This window comes from Colossoma macropomum, unplaced genomic scaffold (assembly GCF_904425465.1).
Source record: "Colossoma macropomum unplaced genomic scaffold, Colossoma_macropomum, whole genome shotgun sequence".
NCBI classification, from domain to species: domain Eukaryota; kingdom Metazoa; phylum Chordata; class Actinopteri; order Characiformes; family Serrasalmidae; genus Colossoma; species Colossoma macropomum.
Genome location: NW_023494803.1, coordinates 31,573,859 through 31,594,504, shown reverse-complemented (window position 1 = coordinate 31,594,504; position 20,646 = coordinate 31,573,859). Strand labels below are relative to the sequence as shown.

General features: G+C 39.8%; 3 protein-coding genes across 6 annotated transcripts; 2 read left to right on the top strand and 1 right to left on the bottom strand.

Moving 5' to 3' along the window:
- Positions 1-1,618: 1,618 nt before the first annotated feature.
- asb2b (ankyrin repeat and SOCS box containing 2b) lies at positions 1,619-15,744 on the bottom strand. Of its 4 annotated transcripts, XM_036593468.1 has the most exons (10): positions 15,714-15,744; positions 14,964-15,073; positions 13,397-13,495; positions 12,750-12,913; positions 12,327-12,482; positions 11,947-12,192; positions 10,148-10,319; positions 8,549-9,155; positions 6,914-7,067; positions 5,694-6,724 (listed from the first exon to the last, which is right to left on the bottom strand). In XM_036593468.1, exons 2-10 carry the CDS (start codon positions 14,969-14,971, stop codon positions 6,519-6,521), a joined length of 1,812 nt encoding a protein of 603 aa, XP_036449361.1. In that variant the 5' UTR covers positions 14,972-15,073; positions 15,714-15,744; the 3' UTR covers positions 5,694-6,518. The 4 variants fall into 4 exon arrangements, with proteins under 4 accessions (XP_036449362.1, XP_036449361.1, XP_036449360.1 ...); XM_036593469.1 differs by lacking the exons at positions 14,964-15,073; positions 15,714-15,744 and adding an exon at positions 1,619-1,731 and having other exon boundaries at positions 6,675-6,724; positions 13,397-14,897; XM_036593467.1 differs by lacking the exons at positions 14,964-15,073; positions 15,714-15,744 and having other exon boundaries at positions 13,397-14,895.
- LOC118823711 (protein FAM181A-like) lies at positions 3,818-5,079 on the top strand. Its single transcript, XM_036593471.1, has one exon. It carries the CDS (start codon positions 3,830-3,832, stop codon positions 4,649-4,651), a length of 822 nt encoding a protein of 273 aa, XP_036449364.1. The 5' UTR covers positions 3,818-3,829; the 3' UTR covers positions 4,652-5,079.
- A 506-nt stretch (positions 15,745-16,250) lies between the features above and the next one.
- On the top strand, positions 16,251-20,223 carry si:ch1073-416d2.4 (coiled-coil domain-containing protein 42 homolog). The gene is made up of 9 exons (XM_036593463.1): positions 16,251-16,766; positions 17,131-17,185; positions 18,012-18,188; positions 18,460-18,617; positions 18,711-18,793; positions 18,972-19,144; positions 19,403-19,513; positions 19,600-19,716; positions 19,819-20,223. The coding sequence occupies exons 1-9, from the start codon at positions 16,660-16,662 to the stop codon at positions 20,035-20,037; spliced, it is 1,200 nt and encodes a 399-aa protein (XP_036449356.1). The 5' UTR covers positions 16,251-16,659; the 3' UTR covers positions 20,038-20,223.
- Positions 20,224-20,646: the final 423 nt, after the last annotated feature.

Here is a 20,646-nt window from a genome sequence, read left to right as displayed (position 1 = left end):
ATTATTCCTGCAAAGTATTCCAACTGCAGCGCATATTCAGAGAAACAATTAGCATGATAAAACAGCAGAACATTGTTCAGCCTTTAGTGATTTTCTTACAAGAACTCCTCTCAGATCTCAAGCATATAACAGATAATGAATGATTTTAAATAGATAGCGTGCCATAGCTACCATATTCTTCACAGTTTCAATATCATATCTGAATTGAAAAGTCTTAGATTTTTTGTACACACATACTCACAAAATGTTCACAAACTAGTGGTGTGAGTGATTAAGCCTGAATGTGGTGGCACGTAGACATGTTCGCTGCACAATGCTAGCCCAAGGGTACAAGTGCCATTTGAGGGAGAATAACAGAGCTGCCAGTCCTTTATGTTATTACAGATAAACTAAGGCAGACCTGACATTTAGAACTCCTGGTCTTGCATCAGCCTGATCCTATTTCGCCCCAGAGGACGTACCTGGTAAAAGCAGTGCTTAGCAATACTGAGGTCTGCCACGTACCATCTGTGGCTCAGGGTCCATGAGAATGTCATTAGCCTTTAACTACATATGCTGGAGGAGATATGTGCTGATGTTTGCTTTCTGAGGCTGTTCTTGTATCATACAAGATCTTAGGATCTTTTGAAATAAATTAAATTAGAAAACTAAATTAGAAATTGTTCAGAAAATATACATTTATGTGTGTTATATCCAAGGCTGTATTGATGTAACTGTACTGAAGTAACATAACACTACAAAACACTACAAGAGTGCAGCTTTGCTGAATTTACTGATATGGGATAACACAATTATACAGGCATTCTGTGTGTTGTAGTGCACTGTTAAGGAGGAAAGGATTATTTTAGTAAATCACTGCTGCCCTCTAGTGGGAATCACTGATAATGCAGGCCATTTAGGGTGGACAGACAGTTGCCCAACATAAAAATAGCAGCATGAATACAACGGTTTACAACTTCACAAAAACCACTGATTATACATGTATTTGTGCTTGGTGTAGACATTCACTCCTTTTATCAATTTATTGCTATGCATATTTTAGTACTATGAATATTTTTGTACTGGCACCTGCTCCTTTTTAAGCCGGTGCTAGCGCAAAGATCTGGAATACTTTCAGCCATTAATAGGCCTGGTTTAATTCTTTAGATCTGAATTACAAAGTGTTGGTGTTGATTCAGTGAATATATTTATAGACAACTGTTTTGAATAATTGTCACTGAGTATATAGAGAGAAATATTACACATAATGACACTGTCCCAAACCCAGATTAAGACTAAAGAATTTCTAATGGTATGCTGAAATTTAGTCAAGCATGAGGCTTAATCCAAATCATTTAAAATAATTTTTTCAGTGTACTTATACACCATAAGTATCCATACCTACTCCTACACACCCATTACTTTTGCTCTTGAGAAATTGTTGATGTGAAGCATGATCATACATGGGCATGTAAAGCATAACTATAATATTTATTTTAGTCCCATCCAGGTTTACATACCATGTCTTTCAATTGCAGATAAATCAATCATCTGTCCAACAATCCAACCATCCATCTTCTTCAGGCTGTCAGAGACAGAAGCCGACACTGGGGGTTTATTAGCCCATCGTATTTTCTTCTTTCCTCCCTCTTTTTCTGTCACTTCAAAAGAGCAGGAGTGAGGCAGGCGGCCAGGGGAGGGGTATGCTATTGTTTAATTGGCCTTTCGAGATGGACAGAGGAGTGGTGAGAACTGAAAAAGAGAATGACAATGGAGTCCTGCAGCCATTAAAGAGTCTGAGCTGTAGGGCCAGTGGACGAAGATAAGTAATAAAAACCTCCGGCCAACTGCAGCAGTTGGCTGTAAATACCATGTCCTTGTCGCATCTACAGTTTAGATATTAGGATCTGCTTTGACACATAGTGTTCTTGAAGCACACCAGAAAGGGTACACACCCTGTATAGGGTATACTTCATTATGCACTCTATTAATTCTCAATAAGTGGTCTCGGTGTTGGTTATTGTGGCCTGAAGACACAGTTTTTCTGTTATATTACAATTACACAACTAAGAAAACAGCAATGAAACTAACTTGTCCTTGCTTCTTGTCCGAAAGAGAAGTCAAGTGTAATAATCAGGTTGTTAAAAAAGCTTTGTATTTTTCTATAATGGAAATAATCCATGATGACTTACAATACACCATATACACAAATTTCCATTATATGTGCTAAAAACATTTAAATGTGTACTGATGCTTTGTGCGTGGGCTTTGTGCTTAGGCCTCAACATGTGAAGCTAAGGTGCTTGGGCATGCTTTGCAGTGTGCTGTCCAGACAACTGCTCCTCTCAACTAATACCGCTCTGCTAGGAGGAGGTGGCTCAACGGGACGATAGGTAGCCTGCTCTCTTTACCCCCCTCTCAATGTGGGACGGAGCTCAATTAGCATTTCACAAGTCCCTTTTTCCTTTTCTATTGCGACCTTCCCCGCGGAGCCCGTGCTTTCTGCAGGGATTGTCCTGTTTCTGGCCCTTGTCGGCGTTGGCAGGGTGACAGTATTCGAGTGTGCAAACTTGTGCTATTGTCCCCGGGCCAGAAGGAGTCATGGAGACCCCACTAATATGACACAGGAAAATGTTTGCTGATGGCAATTCTATGGGCTTTGTCTAACTCTTTCTCCTTCATGACGACTCGATTTAAGTCTCTAAATGTTTGACTACAAATGCAGGAGTGCTATCCAGCTCCTTCCCTTTTGTCCCGCGAGGTTTGAATGAGTAATTCAGCTTTTGTGGTGCTCGATTGAGGGGGCAAACAGAAAGACAAGATTCTTGAGCGTTCAAGCCCCCTTTCCATGGTTATGCGCACATCTCTTTAGACACCCCCCCAAATCCTACTTTTCCTTACATCACTCTTAGGTAGAGAAGAGAACTTTAGATCAGAACAGTTAAAAGTAGCCTGAACGAAACCCTAAAAGCTTGTTATTGTCCTGTTGCGGTGAAGCATGCCAGCTCCCCAGCTAGTGGACACAGACTTAAGCTAGCTACAGCCTACCAAGCGTTTGATGTTTAAGCTATGTAGCTAACTAGCTAACTGTTTGTGGGCTGTATATATATATATATATATATATATATATATATATATATATATATATATATATATATATATATACTTTTTAAGTGGGGGAAAAATACAAAAAGAGCAAAGTTTGTCTTGAAGGGATCCAATGAGTGTGCGGGGAAATGAGACAACGGTCGCTACAAAGAAATATAGCATCTATTAGCCTCTTTTCTTAGGGATTGCCATGACAACAATTTGCGCGGGTAAAGAATTCGATAGCAGGGAACGCTTCAGCTCATTGGGTGGCTGTGGGGGGAACTGAGGTCGCTGATTGGCTCAAAGAAAAGCACCATAACTACACGAAGTTTATATTCATTCAGCTCGTTCAAGTGGTTAAACCGTTCCAGAGAGAGAGAAAGAGGGGCAAAGCTAGACGCTTCACCAAAAATAGTGAGTTTTATTAGTGTTTTATTTTGGTGTATTATTGGAGGTTTTTTAATCGCAGGTTCTTGTTGCAATATCACTGACTGTTTTTATTAATTATTGCGTGACAACGAATAATTTCAATAATGATTTTCATAGAGTATTCATGATGTGGACTTTTGTCTTTTGCTGTGATAAATCAAATGCTACGTCCTGAGCATCATCATCATTAACTGTCAATTTCCTTTTCCCTTGATAAATTACAGGATGTTTTTCTTACTTCATGCAGAGTGAAGTTTGTTGGAGCGCTTCAGCGGAATGGATTAAAAAGACACCAAATTGTTTTAAAAAAAATAATAACCATAAATAAAAGATGGCAAGCTCAGACAGCGAGGTGAAAACATTACTAAATTTCGTGAACTTGGCTTCCAGCGACATTAAGGCAGCCTTGGACAAATCAGCCCCGTGTAGACGCTCCGTGGACCACAGAAAATACCTCCAGAAACAGCTGAAGCGCTTCTCGCAGAAGTGCTCCCGGATGCCCCGGTGCCATGCGCACAGAGTCACCGACTCTGTCCCCAAAGTTACCGAGGACAAACCTGCCCCGCTCACGCAGGAGAGCGCTGCATCTCTTTCCCACGCGAATGGGAAGCGAGAGCCGCGCACAGAGCGTCTGGATTTGGACCCGGACCCGGAGGACCCTCAGCGGACGGGCCAGGTGCCCATGCGCAAGCGGCAGCTCCCGGCCTCTTTCTGGGAAGAGCCCCGCTCCTCTCACGGCGAGCGGCCGTGCTCTCATCACGCTTGGAAGAGGAACTCGCACGTGGGAACTCACGCGTACGAGTCCGACGGCGAGAAAAGCGCCAGGATTTACGACGAACGAAAGGCTAACTTGCTGCCGTCTGCTCGGCGTGGCTCCCCGGACCTGGAGCCGCTGAGTGTGTTTTTCACATGCGGCTGCAGTCCCTTCCAGTACCGCGGGAGCCAGGCTCTCCATACACACGCGCACACACACCTCCTGCTGCCCCAGGCCACTCTCACCCACGTGGGCCTCAGGGCGAAAGTAAACGGAACTGACTTGGAGATGCAAAAAATACCGGACGGTCTTAAAAACAACACAGCACACGTGGTGGTCAAGCCGATTCCCACCAAACCGGTTTCAGCCTCCATTTTCAGTGTGTTCGGCTTCATTTAGGTCTCAGCGCGACTGTTTGAGTGTAAACTGAACTGTTATTAGCTGAGATGATGGGTAAATATTTTAAACGGATATCCAGAGAGTTAAAGGAGGATTTCACAGATGTAAAAAAATCTGCTCTATTCAATTGTTGAGATGTAAAAAAGGTCATTCGGGGTGGTTTTATGTGAAATGGTACACTGTAGAGAAACTTACCAATTTGTTATCCAAAATGACTATTAAATCGTTTTATATGTGATATTGATAATGGCATAACAGAGGGAAATCCAAAAAAAGTTTTATTTGGGCACCATTTTGCTTTTTTAATTTTAGGCCAAATCTTTATCTAAACACTATAATAAAACAGTGTCTCAGACATCAGGTCACATAACCAGAACCGTTTAATAGCTTTCTGTGATGTACCTGAATACTAAAGACATCTGGTTCCTATCGACACCACTATAAACAATTCTGACTATGTAAGTTTCTCCAAAATTTCACATCAAACCATTTCAACTGACTTTCATTACACTTTAAATTTCTTTACACATTTAATTATGCATAATTTTGTAAAAATGTGTAGAATTTCCCTTTAAGTTTGTATTCCCGCATTGGGTTAAATGTCTAATTTTTCACAAATAGGCCTTAGGCCTGCCCATTTCTGATGAAGCACTTAAATGACAAATAATGACAAATAAATAAATGTAGCAAACTCAAATCAAGCTAGTAGCTTATGTTACCTAGGGAAAGGTGTTCACGTCATTGCTTTACCCTGAGACTGTTTTAGAAGCTGTAATTCATGCCTAATATTAACCTCATTGATGATAGCACTGACTTAAACTAATACATCATGCTGTAGTCATTTAAGAGTACAGAATGCGTTTGTATCATATTCAGGGAATGTATGTGTGTTACATTTCTCAATACAGGTCAGGTCTTGTTAAGAGTTTGGATTATTTGTAAGCATTGATTTATTCACAATGATTAGAATGTGCTACCTCAAATGATTTACATTCAGCAAAACACTTAAAGAATCGCTGTTTAATTCCACACTCTTGTTCTCTGTGGCATCCATTGTACTGATACATGATACTGTGCATATTTAAACCACTACAGTAAGCCTTTGTTTATCACTCTCATGCATTTTGTGTTAAATTTAAAGCATAAAGCCAGATTCAATCAATGCAGTAATATTCATCCTTTCTGTAGACAAAAAAGGCAAGCAAACAAACAACAACACATTTAACAAACACTTTTCTGCACATTTTCCTGCCCACATTACTCATGTTTTGTATAACTGATCAATTCTAACACTCATTTTGGCCACATTTTATGTCACATTGAACACAAACACACTCAATAAAACAATACTATATCATCTACAACGAAGAGACCTTCAAGTAATACATTTTCTTCTTCAATTCTCAGTCAAAACACATTTGAAGTCCACTCAGTAGCTGTGTTCCCCAGTGTAATTAGTGCATTTCTTATAGACAGCGTTTGGCAATTTTACTTGCTATTTATACTTCTGTATACATCTTTACTTGCAAATTATAGACTACTAAGGACACTGGGTAATTGCAACTGTTTACTTATTACTACTGTTCCATATAAATTAGAAGCACCTAGAGTTTGGACTTACTGATTGTTTGACCGCCGAATCACTTTCTACCTTACAAAGGAATGCCAAGAATCCCCACCTTCAAATAATAATGCAAATGTGTACACATTTACCAGAAAGCACCATTGGAATATAACCTGCAGTATCACAAGCAGCATTTATAGATGTTCCCTAATGCACACCTGTTCCAGCATTTCTAACTCTTCCCATTGCCTCATTTTTACCAAAGTCTTACTGGTGTAGAAACTGCCACACCTGAGAAAGGCATCATAAGTATCTTTGTGGTCCTGCACGTTGCGTTTGAGCTGACCCAAGCGTGAGGTCTGGGTATTCTCTAGTGCTGGTCTGTGAACAGTGCAGATAGTGGAGTAGTCTGCCTGGTAGTGGAAGAGTATTTAGGGACGACAGTCTGTGGGCACCAACCTGCTCACGAATCTTCAGCCTGCAAAGGTGCATCAGTGGACGAGGAGACACTGTGGAGGTCAAAGCACAGTGGTCAACGGTCAAAGCACAATGACTGTAAGTCAATGGTAGATTGACCATGCTATGTTAGATGAGCCTCACAGAGAGGTAGGGGACATCATCTCTTTATGAGATTAAAAGGAATGTCCTTGAGAGCATGCACAAATCAGAATTTTAGAGATCAGACACCATTTACTTACATGCTTTTTCCTTAATTCCAATCCACTCTTCTTTGCTGTTTAACTGTTCAGTCACTCTGCAGCACAGGTGGACATTCCCTACATAGTCCAGAAGCAGGCTGATCAGGGGTGCTGCCATATGACACACAGAGGCAGAGGAGATCCATTCACAAAACTGAGGTTGGGACAAGAGAGGCACAAGCATTCAGAGCTATGTCAGAAGCATTAAAACGATAAAACGTTATTGAAAATGTGCTGAAATATTGCCTTCATTCACCAAAACATGCAATTAATGTTCAGTTATACTGCTAAATCAAGGTTTTTGACTAGTTCATCTTGTAAGTCATGCTTGTTTCAATCTAGGTAATGGTTTAGAGCAGCAATTTTACAGAATACCACTGACCATTTGAGTGTTATTAAAAGAATGAATAAAAATAACAGTTACATGTTATAGTACACTTTGTAAGTAAACTAAAGCATTTGAGAAGATCAGATATTTGCAACAAAATGCATTTTTTGCAACGTTTTACCAGATCATGGTGCACCATCATCATTAAGAACAATTTATTTAACCCCTTAAACTCATCATTAAGAACAATTCATTTAAACCCTTAAAAAGGATTATAATTCATTTATTTATCATAAGGCTTACTACCAGGTAATTACTATGAATTATTCAGTAATTACTACAAAACTAATATGTAATATACATAGTTACGAATGTGAGGAAGATAAGTCCTGCTAACAGGTCCTTAATGTGTAAGGCAGGGGTACCCAACCTTTTTGTTTGGGGGCCAAAGAGCAATGGGCCTCTTTTACCTTATGCAGTTGCACTTTCACAGTTTTCACCAAGATTCTGACATTCACCCATGTTTTCTTTTTTGGGATTTGTTCTTGTGTAAGAGCAGAATCTATATACACACTCAAGAGCACAAAGGTGTGAACAGTTCTGCAGTTTAAAACGAAGTCACAAATCTGACATAGATCTTTTCTTAGGACCTTTCTCAAAAACAAATTTAGAAAAAAATTAAGAAGATATTGGTGAATGAGGCCTATCATTTGGGGTGGCCCAAAAGCCAAAGGACAAAACAATATATGAATAAAGTTTTTTAAAATGCATTTTATAACATGTAACTATATGTACTTACTAAATACTTCAAAAATGCAATTATAAAGGGAAAATAAGAATATAAGTTATATATACTATAAAAATCTGTTCTTTTTTGTTAGGGCAATTTTGTGGCGGGCCAAATCAAATGTCCTCAGAAACCAGTTTTGACCCACAGGCCACGCTTTAGGCAGTCCTGGTTGAAGTGGTTAAATGCCTTACAAAATCTACAAGAAACTACACAATATCAAACATATGCTGCAACATTGGCTTTGACAACATTTTAACATATGAATCATTATAGAGAAAAGTAAAATGTTTAAGTCATCTAAATGTAATACTATAAAATGTTATTAACATCTCTTCAAATGAATCTAAAGATTTTGTGTCATACTCACTCTATATCCATTTTGTACGGTTTATGTGAGTTTACATCCTTTTTAGTTGAATGCTGTGACTGAAATGGCCTAAATTCTCTTTATAGGTATACATAAAACTACAATCTTAACAGCATTAGTGCATAATTGTTTTATCTGATTTGTTCATACCTGTAGATTTCTGGTGGTTGATTCTGAGCAGGTTGTTCGTGATGGAATTGTGTTTGCCATCACTGTGTGAAGCCTTTGCCCTGTGTCTTCCCTTCTGCTCTGATTGATGATGTAAGGCTGCCTGGTTTCTTTATGGTAACACCTGAAACAATCCTGTGCCTGACAACCATTGTCCAATAGATAATGTAAAATTCCCAAATGATGCGTACACAACAGCACTCCTGGAAAATCTGTTGGATGGGCTGGTATGCGAGCATTAACATCTGCCCCATGTTCCACCAGTGTGGAAATAGTCCTGAAACAACCCTGGCGCACTGCAACCATCAGTGGGCTGAGAGGGTCCAGGTTGGGGTTTGCACCAGCCTTGAGCAAAGTGTCCACGATACATGCATTACCGGCTGCCACTGCACAGTAAAGAGCTGTAGTACGATGGTCATGGAATAAGGATGATCGTTGGTCGGACAGTCTTGTGTTTACGTCAGAGCCAGAACTGATCAAGAAAGACACAACATTTTCATGGTTGAACTCAGCTGCCAGATGGAGAGGTGTGATCCCACTTTGCCGTATCTTAGCTCGACTTGTGACAGGCAGCAACAAGGAGACAATCCTGTAAATAACAAGATAACAAAGTTAGGATTAACTCAATCTGATTTCTTCCATAGGATAAATCTCCATGCAGTTATGTTGCGTGTTGACAAAGAGATTCAGTTAAAGGCCAGATTTTAGCCCCTAGAACCCTTTCAGTTATAGGCAGTGATAACAAAATCATGGTATAACAAGATTAATATTTTTCCTTGTATCTCATTCAAACTGTTGAAATTTTTGCCAAAAGTGTGAATTCTTTATGTTCAATTGGCACTGTGTTTGTATCTGTCAATATAACTTTTTTTAATATTAATACTTAATATATAATTTTGTTGATATGTCGTATTTAATTTATTTTAATAAAAATGTCAGAAATGCAGACTCAAACATGTCGATACACAATGTAAATTGAATGTAAATGTTATTCATTGTATAACTAGCTTGTAATTAAATATATAATGGTATAATTGTATAATTACTATTTGGGTGGTGGATCATTCTCAGCACTGCAGTAACACTGACATGGTGGTGGTGTGTTAGTGTGTGTTGTGCTGGTACGAGTGGATCAGACACAGCAGTGCTGCTGGAGTTTTTAAAATGGACAATGAGCGTAGAAACAAAACTGATCGGTGTATGTTTATATTTACTATCAGAAAAAAAGGAAAGGCAAGCTCCTTAGTGCAGTTCACAAAAAAGGATGGCTATTGGCAGTTGCCATAGGCAAATGCTTTATTTGCATCACCTGTCACACAGCAGGCACTGTCAATATAATGTACTTTGTTGACCCCTTGGCCCCCTTTATCCTCAACCCTCATGTCTCCCCTGACTGCTACTGTTGATTTATGTCACATTGTCGACATACAGCTGTCAGAGACAATAATGGGCTCTACTACAGCTGTCCAGCAGCCTGAGGGGTACTTCTCTGAGAAAACCCAGTAAGGCACATTATTACTAAAATTGCATTATATTGGCAGCTTCTGTAATGATTCCTAGGTTGTACACTATTATACTTACTCTTTATGTCCATGCTGGGCAGCAATGTGCAGAGGCAGAAGCCCAGTGTTGGAGGCTTTGTTAGCATCTGCATGGTGTCTGAGCAGAAGCTCTACTGTAGCTAGATGGCCTTGTTTACTGGCTTCACTCAGAGCTGTTGTTCCCTCACATGACTGTAGGTTTACATTCGCACCTATACAGATAAAAAAAGAGTTGGTGTTGCCAGGGTGTTGACATTCATCTCTATTTAGAGGAACACTTATCAATGACAAAGAGGCATTTGCATGTTGCTACGGTGTTTGTGACACAAATGGAAATGGCTTTATATGTCCCGTTGGCTCTCTCACTTATTATTAGCTACACTGTGTCAGTTAAGGCATGCTATCACGACCCTTCTTCCATTAGTTATGTCTTATCAGACTACAACAGCTAACACACCCATTGCCAGATGGCATATTCTTACACACAGCCAAAGAGAAGATAGGCAGGGCATGGCAATCTGATAGACTTAATCAGTTTCAAAACATGTTAATACAAATACCTTTATTGTAGCTGTTGCAGCAAAAGCGTCTATCTCTATCATTTTTCATTTTTTAAAGAATTTTAAAATGTCTGCTGTCCTTTACACTGTGTGAAGATTTCCTGGCAAACGCACTAATTTAAGTAGTTCAAAATGACTTTGAAAAAAACTTTTTACATTAAACTACATTAAAAATTCAAAGGTGGTTTGATCAGTTTCAAGTGTTTTCTTCAGATTTGTGCTCTGGCAAGCTCAGAACATTTGGACTAAAGGAAATTTAAAATGTCAGATATGGATACAGCTGCTTTCATCTGTCAGTTTCTGATTCACTGCTATACAGTCGTATTTGGACACCATGGCCAAATGACATGTTTTGTTGATTCATAATAAGTACATATCCTCTAGAGAGAACACACTTCTGCACATTTTAATGCATGGTTACACTGTTAGAAATAACGGTTATGTGCAGGTACATTTTTAATTCATCAAGGTACAAACAATGTCAATGTACCTTCACGGTACAACAGTGTTTTTAAGGTCCAATTGTGTACCTTAAATAAGTTTTTCCTGAGTGAAAAGCACCTTTTTATAGCTTTTCATAACCTAATGACTTAAAAAAGAACATTAAAATAAAAAGCCTGGGGACGAGACGGGGTGTGTGGAGTGAATTCAACTTAGAAAATATAATTTCAGTCGATTATGGGACAATTATATTCCCTAGCTAAAGGTACTGAGATGTACCCTTGAGGGTACCACCTCAGTGACAAGAGGGGTACTGCCCCAGTGACAATTTCATACCTTTATTTCAAAGGATGTATGGTTTATTTGATGAATTTAGCATATTGCAAAAAATAAAACTGTGGCCTATGCAATCGTAAAGTTGTATTTTATATATATTTTTTCCTTTTTTAACATGTTAAACTGTTATTGTTATGTAACTGTTATGACATTTTGAAACTAGAAGAACATTGCCATATTTACGTTTGCTTCCTGTAGAGGATGTTAACCTATATTCACTTAGATATTCAAGAAAATCTAATTTGATTAGGGATGTTCAAACTTTTGCATATGACTGTATGTGCTGCATTTATAGAAAATGCTTGGAATCTTATAGTGGCATTTTATCAGTCACCCACATCAGATGATGAAACTTTGAAGATAAACACTGCCTGCAGATTGCCGGCTTACTGCTACCAACCCTACACAACTGCTGACGAATATCACAGTTTTCCTCCTCCCCCGCTGAGATGCCCGCCAGCCTGCTAATGATCACGAAATGGCATGAATATCTTCAGTGTACCTTTTTGGGTAAGGTAGTCCACAACCTTTGTCCTCCCATGCCGAGCAGCCTCTATGAGTGGAGTGATACCATAGGTGCTGGGGGGATCGATGGCAGCTCCAGCTTGAAGGAGGGTCTCACACAGCTCTGTGTTTCCACGCCTCACTGCTTCATGGAGAGCTGTCCACCCCCGATGACAACGCTGGTTCACTGCACCTCCAAACGCTAGGATCACTCTCACTATGTCAATGCTCTCCTGTTCACAAGCTGGAGATACAGGGTGCAGAGTATTAAACATACACACCCTAAATACTCCTTCATTTAGAAATGCTTACATATATATATATTCACTCTCTCATGCATATGCAGCACAAGAGATAAGATAAACGTGTATATGGTACCTTTATATAGTGGTGTCTCTTTGTTTTTATTGCTGATATCTGGGTCTGCTCCTGCCTCCAGAAGACACTTCACACAGTCCAGGTGTTTTCCATCAGTCGCAATTAGAAGAGCGGTCTGCTCCTGGAGCGTGCGCTTATCTACTGAAGTGGGTTTCGCTGGGCGAAGGAAAAAAATGCACATACACTATGCTTAGTTTGCACTTATCTACCTTGCATGACACGTGCCAAATCATAGCTGGGCTAAATCATAACAGCGGCTAAACTCGTACAGCAAGTTTATCCTCCCATCTAGAATTCCGTAGAAACGATTAGAGCAAAACATCCTGTGGCTCCGAGTCCCCAGCTTCCCTAAGTTAACTGGGTCTGATACTCAAGGAAGAGAAAGACTTTAGGCTTCTATACATGTTGCATAAGTATGCTCACCTTTAAGTAGAGCTTTAACACAGCCGGCTTGTCCCCAGTATGCTGCTTCATGCAGAGCTGTCCAGTCCTCCATCTGTGTTTGGATGCATGATGTAGATGCGGCTAGTTCAGACACGGTCTGCACATCACCTTTTCTAATAGCCAGCATCATGGGCTCTACATCCCTGTGAAACAGACAACGCGTAGGCCTAATTGCATTGTTGTGCACATCCTGAAAATGACACATGACTAAATTTATCGCAAATGTAGGTGTGAGGTTGACCTACATGGCTCAAGGAGGATATAACCTTGTTGATAATGAATGTTGAGCTACTGGCATCTTACTTAATCCTCTGTTATGCTCTGAGACAGGGTGGTTTCAATGAAGTAAATGCTCTGTTTTTGCATTTGCCTCATAAGACTAACTGAAATTGTTTGCATAATGCAAATATAAGAATAAGAATTAAGCAGAGGTGGACAGTAATAAAAATAGATTAGAATTGCACATAAAATTCACCTCCTGTGCTGACACGCTGCACTGAATACTTAACTTTTATATCTTATATATTATTATTTGACTGCAGGAAGAATCGTCTTAATGCATTGTGGTTTTAGGCTGTTCTACCCACTTCTGCTCTGAAACAACAGCATAACAAAGGCACACTCACTCTGGGGGGATTGAGGTGACGTCGCCGAGGTTCCCTCGTCGCCCTCCACTGTCAAAACACTGGCTGAGCACAGCCAGCGCCGAGCTGCTCTTCATTCCGCTTGCATGAAACAACGAAAAATACTCCGCGTAACTAAAACGTGTCATTGTGAAATGAGGCTGTTACTATAACGCAAGCGACAGAGTGCGCGTGAGAGAGAGAGAAAGGGAGAGAGAGAGCGCGCGAGAGAGGGGGAGAGCGAGCAGTCATCAAGGGCTCAGCTGTTCTCTGTGGTAATTTTAGGCAGCAGAGAAGGCCGTTGAGGATTACCATGTATGACCAACCACTCGACAGGTTTGACGCTTTTGTGTTGCTAGCGGCAGCTTTTAACGTTCGGCTATCGAAATGACATCATGCAGTGGGCGTGCTGTTTGTGTTTTGTCTCTGTTAGCCCAGGCTACACGGGAATTTAATCGCCTTGGCCAGAATGCTAAAGGTTTCAGATAGGCTGAATGGCATAAGTGGCATGTTTCCTACATGGAGACTTCCAGAGAAAGAGGCACAAAAAAACCAAAACAAAACCGTGCACTAAACCTGAAGTACATTTGACCCACACAAGCACTTGGCATCCTCCCAAAGAAACGAAAATGAAATGAATCTATTTGCCGCTGCAATTAACTCATAGGTCAAATGGTTTTTCATATTCTTTCCTCCTCTTCCCCCCCCCTTTTTTTTCTTTCCTTCTGTTTTTTTTTTTAATGTCATTTTTGGAAGTAGGCCGGACAGACTCAGATTGGACTGATAACAGATTCCCAGCTATCCTTAGCCTCCCATAATTAGACCCCTCTCCTGAAGCTAGAGTAAACGCCATGAAGCAGCATGGCCTCTGTGTATACAGACCTCCGAAGTTGAATTAGTTTTTAAAACCTGTACACAGTACATGATAAAACATATTATTTTTACTGTGTGTACAGACATGTTGATTGGCAGGGCTGGGAAACTGGGTTGTAACTTCAGAATTAAAGGGCCCATATATACTCTTTTCTTGTATTTTATCTTCTTCCCCTGAGGTCCGCTTATGACGTGTGTGTGGGTTTATGTACCAAAAACATAATTCATGTTTATGTGGCCTTTTTCTAACCTATCTTTATCACCTAGAATTAAACAGGGCTGGGCTTCCCGGAAGCCTCTTAGCACAAAGATCAGTGTTAAATGGTAGAGCAGAATCACATTAAACACTCTCTGTAGCAGTTAAGATGATCTTAATACTACGAAACGATTAAGAAACCTGGCCCTGGCTTGTGTTTGTTACTATGCCTTTAAGTCTGATATACGACAAGTGACGCCTGTCCTGATTGGCTGCCCTGCTTTACGTCTACAACGTCAACGTGAATGGGCGTGGCTAAACTGCTGTATGCTGAATAGATGACTATATGTTTTTCGTGACATCACATAAGCAATGGACTTTTTTTGCAGCTTGGTTTGCATGGACTGATGAGTGAATGGTGCCTTTTAAAGCGTCAAGCTTATTTACATACAACATTAAGCACGCACTTTTTCCATGATATCAAGGAAAAAAAAATCTTACCTTGCCATAAGGAGCAACTCTGAGCTGATCTAGTGGGGAAGCTGCAAGGCTGTTGAGAAATGCTGCAGTGGTGGTCCTTGTGTCTGTGTGGCAGTCCAAACAACTTTGATCTGAATGAATACAATCATGAATTAGGGCACATGACAGGAATATGTTAAAATGCAACAAGAGTTCTACAAGATGTCACCTGCTAAAACACACAAAATGTTTATATCACAGAATTTATTTCTTTATCAAACTCTTTATCAAACTCAAGCTAATCCCAAATGACCATGATACTATTTGAGCAGCCTCAAGCAAATGTCATATCTGTTATAGCACTTATAAAGTCCAGTACAGCTTGTTCATATGCACTAAAAAAAGTGATACACTGAATTTACTTCACACAAATGTGTACATCATTTTCACATGAATAAAGTATATCAACTCAATTTGCACACAACACAATTATTATGTTTGATGGGAATACATACTTTACACAAGTAAATTCAATGCATCACCCTTTTTTAGTGTACAGTAGTACAGATGTGGTGAGGGTAAACAAAGTACAGATGGCACATGAGCCTTACAAATGCCTTGTTTTACATTTTTTCCATTGTCACCTCTAGTGTTTTAAAAGACAGAGCACAGTCAGCCCAGGAGTTGGTAGATATGAGGATGCAACTGTACACATTTACACTGTTAGCATTTAAAGCCAGAAGTTTAATACTTTGCAGAAGAAAGAGGAGTTTTAGGAAATTCTGTACTCACCCTGTGCGTGTGGATGGGGATCTGAAACCCGTTTCACTGCCTGACTGAGCTGACAAGGCCAAGCTGCCCTGACTGAGCTACAAATGCCTTTTAAGGACATGCTTAACATTGTTTAGCTTCATTTGCCTCTGAACCCCCAGCCGTGCACATTACTGTATAACTGTGTTTGAGGAGGCTAAACTTAATTGCTTACTATTATATATGTTCAGTAGAAGTGTTGTGGTTTCTGAAATGCCTTTTTCATGATTGTTGATTATAAACTTGGCCATGCTTAAAATCTTATGATTTCATAACTGCTGTACTAGGCATGTTAGAGCAGGAAAACACCAAACTGTGAGAGCAGGTGGACCGCTCCTTATGAAAAAGATCTATAGTAATTCTAGAGGAATTTCAGGATTCCTGTAAGATAATTCAGGTAATTGTTATAGTATACAGCAGGATACACAAGTATTATAGATCATCATAAGACAGCAAAACAGGAATATTATAGGAGATGAAAATATTATTGATTGTCATAGAAGTATTATACAGCACTGGGTAACAGTGGCCCTTTGAGAATCTATAAGGGACAGTACCTGTGCTGGTTAATGGTGGTCTGGTAAAAAAACTATAAGGGACCCGTGCTGGTCAACGGTGGTCCTCTGTGTAGATCAACCCACCGTCTCCCCCCGCAGGCCACTTAGTGAAAATTCACATTAACCTGAAGAGAACGCCTGCCGGACAGTTGCCATGACAGCAAAGAGCTGATCAGAGCGCGTGCCTGCGTGTGTGTGCCTCGGTGTCCCGGTAACGTGCAACACACAACCCGGAAAGAGCTGACCGGAGAGCTCTTGTTCGAGTGCAGGGGACAAATGTAACAAATCTACAAGAGGACTTCAACAGCGCGGACTTTTCTCTCCTCTGATTTAACATTCTGACTGAACACAGGCTGGCGGCCTCCCCAGAAATGGCTACATTATCTCTCCCTTTTTTGAATAAGGATGACCCCCGTTTGCAGCTGAAAGTGGAAAATAGGTTGAAAAATATTTTTGTAACGCAATCAGAGGACATCAGGTACGATTTCATATGCATATATGAAACATAGATGACATATAGATGAAAACTACGGATGTAGCGATTCACAGAACGCATATTCCATACAGTGGTGTGTCGAATCAAATAAGTAGTGCCTGAAAATGTGTCTTCTGTTAATATGTTAACGTTCCATTTTGAATTTATTGGAACATTTAACATTATAAAAGTTTAACAACCTTTTTAACACAACTGCTGACAAAATATTTTGTGCTGGTCTATAGTTCAAACAGTACACCCAGTACCACATAACATTGCTAGCTGCAGGCCAGACCTGCCTTTTAACAACCACAGGAATGCGTGTGGCTCATTTGCATAAATGCTTCTTTCTTTTTAACTCCTGTAGTTTTCAGAACACAGAACATGTTGAGAATGTCAATCACATTCCTGTCATTACTGAGGTATGTAAGTTTACATTAAACAAAGCTGCTTCATAATCATATAAATAATCTGACTATAATGACTTTGTTGACCTTTATGCACTTTTCCTTCTCACTTGAAAGTTCCAATATCTGGATGACAGTTTCAAGTTAATGATTTCTTTACACTGCATATTTATGATCTGTACATTAAAGGTACAGTGTGTAAGATTTAGGGGGAGCTATTCGCAGAAATGCAATATAGTATACAAACCATTCCATGTTTCGTTAGTGTATAATTATCTGTAACTCAAATCATTGTGTTTTTGTTAGCTTCATATCTTTCATATCTTCTAACAGAGGCCGTCATGTCGCGCCGCCATGTTTCTACGGTAGCCCAGAATGGACAAACCATACAGTGGCTCTAGAAAGTGCCTGTTGTGTTTTTATGTTGAAGCAGCAGCTTGAATTTGGTGGTGCTATAGCACCGGTTGGAAGACATAGAAAGAAGAATTAGTGGTTGCTGCCAGTGCTGGCTAACCATTTTGTGTTGTGAGAAGTTCGAGGACTCAAATTTTGACAAATGGAGAATCATACTTATTATTCAACACAAGAAAAAACAAGGTCAGGTGAATCCTTGTCAACAAAGAAGTGAAAACATGGAGAAGCAAAACAAAATTGGGACAGGCGATGACAGAAAACCTGATGGCCACCATAGGTTCTACTACACGCTTGGAAGGGAGGGGTATTCAGTTGGTTGCAATCTGCAACCTCACTGCTTGATGCCACTAAATCTTACACGCTGCACCTTTAATGAAAGAGTTTCCATGTGCACTAACTTTGTGTGCTGCTGTAAATCAATCTGCAGTCCTCCGGCAGAATACTGGACACAGGTGTCAACACTCTTCAGAGAACTCTAGTGCTGAAGAAGCAGGTGCAGGTGGATGAAGTGAACAGGCAGTTAATGCAGAAACGACTGGAGTTCAAAGGTCGCATGCAGGCCCTGGAGCAGAAAAGGGCAGAACTTTTGCACAAACAGCAAGAAGTAGGTGGACCTCAAGATTAAGAAAGCATGTTTTCCTCCTCATATTTCAATGCTCCTATTGTTTGGTTCATCTGTTGACATTTTAGTGTCACATGATGTAACTCTGAACCAGTGAATTTTCAGTGAATTTTGCCTGATGCTTATCAAGGTTCTACTGCAACAAACATCTTGAAACAGTATTAATCAGACACACAATAGAAATCAACACTTAGATCGCACAGAAAATATAAATTGCAATTTTATTTGGTGTATAACCTCAATTTTCCCTCAGACAAAAGAGAGGGCAGAAAAATTTGAGAAGTTTGTGGAGGAAAATGAGGTGAAGCGACGCCGTGCGTTAAAGAAATACCAGGTAGAGAGAAAACAGAATGAGTTGAAGGAGGAAGAGAAATCAGAGCTATCTGCGCAACTTGAGCACCTTCAGATGAGGTAAGCGATTTGTGACAAGACTGAAAATGTCCATAACTCGTGGGTTTCAAGTAGAATCTGCAATTTTTTTTTCTTTTGCTTATTTATCCACAGGCATCAACGTCTCAAAGAAAGGGTTGATAAATATAAGATTTATGAAGTCTATCTGATGAAGATTCTGGATTTACTCCCAGACAGTAAGAGATAACTTTATTCTGTCTTTCAAATTGGACTAAGTAATTAATCTATATAAGTCTGTTTCACATTAGAAACTTATAAATTACTAATCTTGATGTGATTTGTATATCTCATTAAACCTGATGTAGCTTCCCTTCTGTCAATGATGGGGTTTGGACTGGTTGTTCTTATGTGCAGATTATCTAGAATATGGAGCAGACTCTTTGGCAATGCCCATCATCAGACGCCACGAGACTCTGTCCATCACTCAGCAGGACCTGCTGCAGCGACTGGCCAGCCTAGCAGAGGAACTGGACCAGAGCCAACGCAGCCTAGACTCACTTAAACAGGAGCACACCACAAACAAACTGGTATGTGGAAACACACATATCACAGTTGCACTCTGAAATTGGAAAAATAAGGAATTGAGTTGGAAAAATAAGGAATTGATATTTAATCATGCTTTAGAGTCAGTTATATGTGTTATGTGAAGTCACAGGCTCAACAAATAGAGTGCTAATATATCACCAGCCAGCATGCTTTGCCTGTTGCTTCCTTTAGTACAGTATACCACATGAAAGTAACACCTTAGACAAGATCAAACTGTCTGTACTTTTTTGCTGAGACAGATGACAAATAAGGAGCTGTCAGAGCTGCAGACCCAGTGGGATCAAATCAAAGAGAAGAATAAACAACTGGAGATGACCCTGCACATACACCAGGGCCAGTCCCGTGACCAGGTCTGATTTCTGACCTTCAATCGCACAAATTCAGAGTCCTTCTGCGCTATAATAGTATTGATGTTTATGTATTTTTGTGTGGTCAGGTCGAAGAGATTGGGAGTCTTTTGATAGCCGTGAAAAACCTTGGACAGCAATGCCACTTGCAACACTATGGACCATTAGAAGATATGAGCCTGCTGACTATGATGGATATGATGAAGGTAATATTATTTTCTAATTACTTGTATCCCAAAGAATAGAATGAAGATTTTGTTTATTACGGCAGAACTGAAAGTTAAACCTGCTTGTAACAATTTCTGCAGGAGTTCATCCTGGAGAAGGCGGACATGGAGCGGCGAGCACTGCGACTGACAGACTCTGGCTCAGAGCTGACGAAGGGGAGTGTGGACAGAGGAAGGAAAGGATCGGCCCTGAGCAGAAACACCTCCAGTAAAGTCCACCTGAAGAGTACCAGCAAAGCCAGTGGAAGGAGTGAACTGCTCAGCTCAACCAAGACAATGAGATATGTTTATGAATGCTGATGAGACTGAAATCCAATTTTGTAAACTGTGTATTTTGATGATGTGATTTAAAAGCAGTTTGAAAGTGCTGGCAAATGGAACTGTGTGCAAACATATAATATTATCTTAAATGGAAAGGTGATAAGATTTAAGATTTATAAACAACAATATGATTTTTTGGCCTTTCGTTAATAGAATCCCTCATATTTACTTTGCATTGATGAGGCTGAAAGCCAATTTTGTGAAGTGTGTATGTTGCAGATGTTTATTAAAAGCAGATTGAAAGTGCTGGCAAATGGGACTGTGCATTTAAACATACAATATAATCTTACATGGAAAGGTGATAAGATTTAAGATTTATAAACTTTTTTGGCCTTGCGAATAGGATCCCTCGTGTACACTTTGCGTTGAATTAAAGACTGAATTATAGCGCCCCCTGCCGTTGCATAACGTGGAGAAACCATGTTTGCAAAATATTTAAATTACAAATATGTAAATATGTATGTATTCTTCTTCTTCTTCTTCTTCTTATTATTATTATTATTATTATTATTATTATTATTTTAATCAACTCGTTCAATTTAACAGAGCTCATGAATTTATGTCGCGAGCTTGTGCTACTTTCGCTTT